The sequence below is a fragment of the Mandrillus leucophaeus genome, unplaced genomic scaffold, assembly GCF_000951045.1.
Source record: "Mandrillus leucophaeus isolate KB7577 unplaced genomic scaffold, Mleu.le_1.0 Scaffold49, whole genome shotgun sequence".
NCBI classification, from domain to species: domain Eukaryota; kingdom Metazoa; phylum Chordata; class Mammalia; order Primates; family Cercopithecidae; genus Mandrillus; species Mandrillus leucophaeus.
The window spans coordinates 1,410,545-1,419,721 of NW_012105253.1; the positions used below are offsets into that span (position 1 = coordinate 1,410,545).

General features: G+C 47.1%; 1 protein-coding gene across 4 annotated transcripts in view; it reads right to left on the reverse strand.

Annotated features, from left to right (window-relative positions):
- Window positions 1-8,881, reverse strand: part of NDUFB2 (NADH dehydrogenase (ubiquinone) 1 beta subcomplex, 2, 8kDa) — a 20,106-nt gene extending 11,225 nt beyond the window's left edge. For 2 of the 4 annotated variants that reach the window (XM_011995447.1, XM_011995446.1), the window contains exons 1-3: window positions 8,713-8,881; window positions 2,702-2,846; window positions 1,071-1,174 (exon numbers count right to left, since the gene is read on the reverse strand). In XM_011995447.1, coding sequence (XP_011850837.1) covers window positions 1,100-1,174; window positions 2,702-2,846; window positions 8,713-8,810 — 318 coding nt within the window. In that variant the 5' untranslated portion in view covers window positions 8,811-8,881 and the 3' untranslated portion in view covers window positions 1,071-1,099. Of the gene's footprint in view, window positions 1-1,070; window positions 1,175-2,701; window positions 2,847-7,288; window positions 7,483-8,161; window positions 8,330-8,712 lie in introns of those variants that run through there. The other 2 variants (XM_011995448.1, XM_011995449.1) reach the window with 2 other exon arrangements.
- Between the last annotated feature and the right edge of the window lie 296 nt (window positions 8,882-9,177).

The window sequence follows — 9,177 nt, forward strand, 5'->3', positions numbered from 1 at the left end:
AATTAAATTAAATAAATAAAATAAAAATAAAATAAAATAAATTTTAAAAATAAATATAAGTAAAATAAAAGCATGTTAAATAAGAACATCTTAACCCCTAGGGGCTTATGGGGAAAGGGAAGCTTCTTAGTACCTCCCTTTTTAAAGAAAAACTCTTGACTTCCTGACCTGGAAAAAGAAAAAGCCATAACCCTTTACTGTTTAAAGAGTTAATTTTCATAGAGTTCTATATAGTAATATTCCCATATGCTGGATCTATTTAAATGTTGAGAGCAGGACACTGTAGTTTTGCAGCTACATACTGTAGGCTCCATCTGTCTTGTTCACCACTGTAGGCCTGTGCTTGGCACAGAATTGGTCTTAATATATCTTTGATCAGTGGATAGATAAATGAAACCCTAAAATTATAACCTAACTTAGGAAAAAAAAATTTTTTTATTATACAATGGGCCAGGTGTGGTGGCACACGCCTGTAATCCCAGCACTTCGGGAGGCTGAGGCAAGAGAATCATCTGAGTCCAGGAGTCCGAGACCAGCCTGGGCAACATAGTGACACCCTGGTCTCTACGAAATAAAAAACGTAAATAAAATAAAACATACAATGAAAAGAAGAGACCAAAGCAAATGTGAAAACTTAAGACAGAAATCAGATACATGGCCAGGCGCAGTGGCTCACACCTGTAATCCCAGCACTTTGGGAGTCTGAGGCGGGCAGATCACTTGAGGTCAGGAGTTCCAGACCAGCCTGGCCAATGTGGCAAAACCCCGTCTCTACTAAAAATACAAAAATTAGCTGGGTGTGGTGACATGTGCCTGTAATCCCAGCTAATCACTTGAACATGGAAGGCAGAGGTTGCAGTGAGCCAAGATCATGCCACTGCATGGGCATACAGAGCCTGGGCGACAGAGCAACTCTGTCTCCAAAAAAAAAAGCAGATACAGGACTTGGTTAATTCAGCTTCATGCTGTTAGAATATGCACTTTTTTCAAGTCCATCATAGGCATAAAGTAAAAACTAATGTTTATGAAAAAAGGTAAATATGACATAAAGAAATGTGGAGCACACCCACTTGTACAGAGTGAGTCTGAGTCTGTATCTTCAGTCTTCACCATCAGGAGGGATACCTAGTTCTTCATCTGTCCACTGGGAAGGATCAGGATACGGAAAGTGACCCTGGTGACAACCATTTAAAAGAAAAGTCAAGAATTTACATTCCATGCAACTAATTAAATTGTTAAATAAATCTTGGAAAGAAAAAAAAAATCAATATGGCTCAGCCCCTGACCACAGGAACAAATTCTACTTCAATTATTCGATGGCCCACCTGTTCTTTAGTTTATTCATTATATGGGCCCTGGCCTGAATTTTAAAAGCCTCCCCATTTGGAGGTACCAGCCTAAGCCAATGGTACGTGTTTGTGACGGAGGGAGGATGGGGGAAGTGGACGCAACAGGTTTCAAAGGTTCCTGACATCCTGGCAGTCCTGGCAAAATATGTTTCCACCTCTCCTAACATGACTGCTGTGAAATGGAGAAGCCTCAGGAGAAGCCTCAGGTGGGCTTCCTCATCTTCAATCCTGATCTAAGGGCTTATCTGGATGCATCATCATCATCTCAGACCTAACAGCTATATACACTATACCCACTCTGGACAACTGACCGACAGTGAGGCAGGGGCACCTCAAATATTAAATGTGCTGCCAGTTCACAGACACCCAGGCAGCTCCTTACTGAAGGACAACGGCACAGAGAAGTTCTAAGAGAAATGGGATATGAAGCCACCTGATGCTTCTAAAACGTACATACTGCTTAAGATTTTTTTCCTATCCTGGAAACAAACCCAAATTTACTAAAATTCAAAGTATTCTGGATCAACAAGCACAGATTTCAATGTCTTAAAGGTGTAATTTCCTAAAGAACAATCTGCAAATGTGGTAAAACCTCAGTTGAGGCTAACAATATGTTAGAAAATCACTAAAACTAACTTCCCTTCTCAAGACAAATTCACTCATATCCATCCCACCCAAACCTGGCTGCCCTGCGCCTCTGGACGGACTAGAAGACATTCGTCACTTAACGGAATGTAAGTGTGAAACCTAACCTACCAATGAACCGCTAGTTCAGAAGCTAAAAGAATTCATTTCTGGCCGGGCGCGGTGGCTCACCCCTGTGATCCCAACACTTTGGGAGGCCGAGGCAGGTGGATCACTTGAGGTCAGGAGTTTTGAGAGCAGCCTGGCCAACATGGTGAAACCCTGTCTCTACTAATAACAAAAAAAAATTAGCCGGCGTGGTGGTACACACCTGTAGTCCCAGCTACTCAAGGGACTGAGGTACCAGAGTCACTTGAACCCGGGAGGCAGAGGTTGCAGCGAGCTGAGATCGCGCCACTGCACTCCAGCCTGGTGACAGAGTGAAACTGTCTCAAAAAAAGTTAGCTTCTAGTCTCCCTAGGATGGCCACGTAACAGAAACCTTAAGAAACCGACCACCTAAATATACATCCTTGTGTAAAAAAAGGTGAGAAGATAACGTTTCATTAAATAACAGGATTCTCACATATACATATGGACAACGTGGTGGCAAAGGGCTATGTCCAGACAGAAAAATGGTCTACAACAGAAAAATACACCAGTTAAGCTATTAATACATCCTCCCTCCCCCTACCCAAAAAACGACAAGAGCGCTTCTCCTGCACTTACCAGCACGTCTTCTGAGTCATGCCAAAAGCGCCAGAGGATCCAGAACCACATGAATCCACTGTATAACTCGCCCTGGAACACCTGGGATCTGGTCAGCTGGGGGAACTGTCTATACCGGGGCTCGATGTGCACACCCCCACCGGCACTGCAAGACAAAACAAGGCTGACAGCGTGCCCGTTCTCAAAGCATTACGTCATCCAGAACGCCTCCGAGTGACATCCTGGAACCAAAGCTAATGTTTCTCCTCTCCACTGAAATACACACAGTTCACAATCCCTTGAAATACTCATCTTTTACTAAGCTTGCTTCATGTGTAGCAGCAAAAACTGACCAAAACTGACAAGAGGCTCATTTTGGTTTTCAATTAGTGAAGATTCATTATTTTGCACTAGAAATTTGAATGTGTTGATTCTGGGGTGCCAGCTCCAAAAGTTTTAGTTAAGAGACTGTGAACTTGTTAGTAGGTCACTAACTTACTCAGAAAAACAAATTAATTTTGTTTAGCTATCTATCTGAGAGGCAAATTATGTCCTCTGCCTATTACAATCTTTATTAAAAGGCAACCATATGGGAAAGAGGACTCGCAAATCCTATTAAATATGCTAATGGCTCTGAACAAAGAACTTTAAACAGTAAGTTTGAAGACGTGTTTCTTTTTACTTCATTTAGACTTTTGACAAGTTGCGGCACAGAGTCCATAAGAGTTATAGTCAATGTATTCAGTTGGAGTATAAATACTATACATTGCATCTAATTTAAATTATTTGCACCTACTGGGGCTATTCCTAAAACCTATTCAGCAGCCATACATACGCTAATACACAAAAGTGGATAAAAAATTTTTTAAAGAATTCCTATATAAAATATGTTTACCAGTTTCATCTAGGTAGGAATCAGCTTATCAACCATATTCTCTTTTGTGCAGCACAGAAATTAGTACCTGTACAAAAAGTGCATTAAAATGTCTTGTCTTCCTAATGCACAGATTCGTGAACAGTAACATGGCAGTGGTTCTTGATACACGTTAGCTAGGACTGTTTGTTTTGTTTGTTTGAGAGAGTCTCACTCTGTCGCCCAGGCTGGAGTACAGCGGAACAATCTTGGCTCACTGCAACCTCCGCCTCCCCGGTTCAAGCAATCCTCCTGCCTCAGCCTCCCACGTAGCTGTGACTACAGGTGTACGCCACCATGCCCAGCTAATTTTAGTATTTTTTTAGTAGAGACGGGGTTTTACCATGTTGGCCAGACTGGTCTCGAACTCCTGACCTCAGGTGATCCACCCACCTTGGCCTCCCAAAGTGCTGGGATTACAAGCGTGAGCCATGCTCCCGGCTGTTTTGTTTTTTTAAAGATAGGCTCTGTCGCCCAGGCTAGAGTGCAGTGGCGTGACCTTAGCTCAAGCGATCCTTCTGCTGACTGAGCACCTCCTGGGCTCAAGCAGTCCTCCTGCCTCAGCCTCCCTCCCAAGTAGCTGGGACTACATACAAGTGTACACCCCCAGACCTGGCTAACTTTTATATTTTCTGTAGAGACAGGGTTTCCCTATGTTGCCAGGCTAGTAGACTGTTTTTATCCTCTCCCACTCTAAAAGATAACTGGCAGTTATCGAGTGTTTACCATGTGCCAGATACCACACTAAGCATTTTATAAGTTTTAACTCACTTAATTTTCATAACCTTACAATACGGCCTGTAATTATTAATGATTTACCAATGAGGTGCTATGTGATGGCAATGCCCAAGCTCTTGCCCACGAACACACACCATTAACAATTTTCTCCTTTTATTAATCAAAGACATAACTTTCAACTAGAATTCCAACCAGCATAAAACCAACATTACCACATTGAAATGATAAATTCCATTTTTTTTCTAAATAGTCATCCAAAATTTAACACTTTTATTTGGAAGCCTCTATTTAGAGTATTGATAACTAGTTATGAATAAGGTGATGTTTATTTTTTGCAGATGTGTATATATATGTACTTTTTAAGTATCATGTTTAAAAAGGTCCTACCAAATATCGCCACTTTACAACTTGAATGACATAGCATACTGTTTCCATAATGTCCTCATATACCAATATTATTTATTCAGGATCTACCTGTGTATATAGATATTACATTATGTAAATAAACCATGCAGGATCATTCAATGTAGTGTAACATGAGCCTTTTTTTTTTTTTTTGAGACAGAGTCGCGCTCTGCCTCCCAGTTCAACCAATTATCCTGCGTCAGCCTCCCAAGAAGCTGGGATTACAGGCATGTGCCACTATGCCCAGCTAATTTTCGTATTTTTAATAGAGACAGGGATTCCTTATGTTGGCCAGGCTGATCTCAAACTCCTGACCTCAGGCCAACAAGATCCTTATTCTTTGATAGCTTTTTGATACAATCTAGGTATAAGTGCCCAGCAGTAAAACTGATTAAAACAAGATTTGAAGGCCGGGCCCGGTGGCTCACGCCTGAAATCCCAGCACTTTGGGATACCAAGGCAGGTGGATCACCTGAGGTTGGGAGTTCAAGACCAGCCTGACCAACATGGAGAAACCCCATCTCTACTAAAAATACAAAATTAGCCGGGCGTGGTGGTACACGCCTGTAATCCCAGCTACTCGGGAGGCTGAAGCAGGAGAATCACCTGAACCTGGGAGGCGGAGATTGCAGTGAGCCGAGATCATGCCATTGCACTCCAGCCTGGGCAACAAGGGCAAAACTCAGTCTCAAAAAAAAAGACTTGAGTAATGCCGATGCCAGCATTATAGTTCAAACCCATCTTAGCAGCTCCCCACGCTTCATTATTGCTAGAGTGACATGTTGTTTTAATTATAACCTGAAGTAGGGACTGCAAGATGGAAACCTTTTGGAACAAAGATTTGAAAGACTGCAATTATACCACAGGAACAATGACAACAGTTGCCATGATTAAGGAATGTAAAGACTCAACACCAACTTCACGATGTTATGTTCCAAACCAGGTTGTGAACTGCACTGTGGCAAACTAGATACCCTGAACAACCCTCCAAATTAAACAACTACGCTTCTAGATGAGATTTTTAAGATTTTTACAAACATCACTGACCAGGCACAAAAGGAAGGAATCCACCAAGGGCAAAATCCAAGTAAAAACAAGGCCTGGAAGCTAAGCAATCACTGACGCTGCCTTCACCGGGAGCCCTTGAACCTCCCCCAGCATAGCTACATGAGGTGTGGGGACAAGAGACGCAGCCTGGAGCCCACCCAAGGTGGGAGGGCTAATGACGAGATCGCTGAATAAAGCTGCGGCCCCATATCGTAAAAGGGTGAAGAAGAAATAAACCTTCCATGGACAAGGGAACACGAATTTGTTCTCAGAAGCCAGTCCTCAGGTAGATTTGCACCCAAATTCACACTACCTGCATTGGGCCTGTGTAGACCAAAAACCCCAAGCCAAGAATTTAATGTGAGCTTGAATTGGGGCAGCGCCCTCAAGAGACTAAGAGAAGCAAGATCTCAAAGAAGTTCCAGGGAAAACAAGTTCAAGATCAAAAACCATAAGGGAGTAAGACACTATGCGCAAGTCCTGTAAGAAGGAAAGAGAACAGAGAAGAAACAACATCCAAGGAAATAATGGCTGTTCCAACTTCGAATGTTTGAGAGTCAAGTTTAAAAACAAAAATGCACCGTAACTGTTAGTTACTTTTTTTTTTTTTTTGAGATGGGGTCTCACTCTGTCACCCAAACTGGAGTGCTGTGGCGCGATCTCGGCTCACTGTAACCTCCGCCTCCTGGGCTCAAGCAATTCTCCTGCCTCAGCCTCCCCAGTAGCTGGAATTACAGGCGCGCACCATCATGCCCAGCTGATTTTTGTGTTTTTAGTAGAGATGGGGTTTCACCGTGTTGGCCAGGCTGGTCTGGAACTCCTGACCTCAGGTGATCTGCCCGCCTCAGCCTCCCCAAAGTGCTGGGATTACAGGTATGAGCCACCGCGCTTGGCCCAAGTTGCATTTTTAAAATATAAATCAGACCACATTACTTTCGTGCTTTAAAACTCCAATGGCTCCCTGTGATTCTTAGAATAAAATTCCGAGTCCTCCAAAGCCCTCTCTAATCTGACCCCACACTTGTCCCTGTGACCTGGTCTCTCCCACTCTTCGCCTGCGCTCCACTCCAGCCTGGCCTCCTGCCAACCCTGCGGGCTCCGGCCTCTCCACCTGATGCCTCCTCTGCCCTCTTATGTCCACCGGGCTCTTCCCTTGAGGTCTCTGCATGGTTGACTTCTCATCCCTCAGGTCCCGCTTCAAATCACACTCCCAGGCATCCCCACGCCATCCCCAAATACAATATCCCTTCTCCTCCCACACCACGCACTCTCCACATTAATCCCCAGCTGTATTCTTCTCTTCGTAATCCTTGACAGCACCTAAAAAACGTCCTTCTTTTCTACTTGTGTCTCTCCTGTCCAGGTGCGCTTCATTCTCTCTCATGTATTCTGCTATATCCTCAGCACCTACACAGGAGCGGGCATAGAGAAGACGCTCCATAAACACGTACGCACTTAATTATCACACCCTCTGAAATCAGCGTGTGCTACGAACAAGCCAATACCTCAGGGAGGAGCAGCATCCCCCCATCTCCTCACGCAGGACCAAGGGCCGTCGCTCGTGGCTCTCCATCACTCTCTTTGCCCAAGTCTCAGAGGACTTTGCCTTCTGCCCACCCGACACCTGCCTCAGCTCCAGATTCTTAATCCATGTGGGACTTCATGCAAGTCACTCCTTTCATTTCCTGGGCCTCAGTTCCTTAATAACAACAACAGTTAAAGAATACTTGTATGGTCCTTAGCAGGCACCAGCAATTGCTTTAAACACTTTAGTGAGGCCAGGCGCAGTGGCTCACGCCTGTATTCCCAACACTTTGGGAGGCCGAGGCTGGAGGATCACCTGAGCCCAGGAGTTACAGGCTGCAGTGAGCTGGGATCGCGCCACTGCACTCCAGCCTGCGCAACAGAGTTAGACTCCATCTCTTGAAACACACACACACACAAAACAAAACACGCTTCAGACAACAGTAACTCATTTAGTTCCTTGCAAATGGACGCTAAATGGGTGAGAAAACTGAGGCATTCAGAGAATAAGAAACTCTTCCAAGGTTCCGCTGCTGGAGTGTAGCAGAGGTGGGATTTGAATCCAGCCACTGTGGGGCCAGAATCCCGCTTGGAATCACGACCCCACACTGCCTCTTGGTAAAGCGTAGCTGATGATCTAAGGGATCTGGAATCATCCATTACTCTTTTCCAGCCCTGCTCTTATGGAATCTCCGCACACCACTAACTGGGTTTCGGCAGCTGCTCCCGGCCTCGACCCCCAGCCCTCAGCCCTCCGGTCAGCGTCTCGGGACACCTCGCGGGCGGCTCTGCCCGTCACTCTCCTAAACGCCGCAGCTGCCCCAGCGTGGGCTTCCGGCTTTCTTTCCTCTCACCCGACGGCGCTCTCTCTGGGCGGTCGCCTCCACTCCCTGCAGTCGGAGTGATTTTTCAGCATTAAAAAGCCGCCACGTGACGTCTCTGATAAAAGGCTGCCGAACCGACTCTACCCTAAATTCCGCAGCCAGGTACCAGGACCCTGGACCGCGCCCTTCCTAGGCCTCACCGCCGCCACCCTCCGCCTCGCTCCAGCAGCGTCCACAAACGCCGCGCAGGCTGCTTCCTCCGCCTGGACCGCCCGCGCCGGCGCCCATTCGCTCAGCCGGCTCCGCATTCACGCGTGCGTCTCCCGAGGGCAGACAGCCACTACGACCAGGACAGCCCCGCACACGGTGTCCCATCTGCCCAACGAAGTCTCTCCCTGTCTCCCTCCGCCCAGCGGGGTCCCTCTCCCCGAGCCGCGGCATCAGGGGACGGGAGGACTACATGTCCCAGCATGCCTCGGGACGCGGCCTCTCCAGGCGCCCCAGTCAAGGTGAGAACGTCCCAGGGACCCGCGCTGTCCGCTACAGGCCGGTGAGGCCCCCATCCCCTGCCGGACACTCACTGACGGACTCCACCATCTCCAGCAGTCCGTGGGCGGCCGCTTCTGAAAAGGCGGCCTCCAACGCGAGCGAAAGACGGCAGCCGAGTCAGGGCGGACATGCTCGCCTGCGTCCGCCCCGCAGTCCCCAGCCGCCTCGCCCTCGCCTACTTCACTTCCCCGGCGCCCCGCCTTCCGTGACGTCACGGAGTCGCCCATCTCCAGGAGTGGGGGAGGCGGCAGTTGCTTCCGACTGGGTTCTTTAGCTGCTGAAGGAAGCGTCTCTCCTGAGAGCAAAGCCCACGCAGAGCTTCTGGTTGCTGAGCTGCCCCGTGCCTCCTGAAACAGCTTGTTGGTTGCCCCTCTGATCCTGTAGGGCTAAAACTGAGTGGTGTGGCCGGGCGCGGTGGCTCAAGCCTGTAATCCCAGCACTTTGGGAGGCCGAGATGGGCGGATCACGAGGTCAGGAGATCGAGACCATGCTGGCTA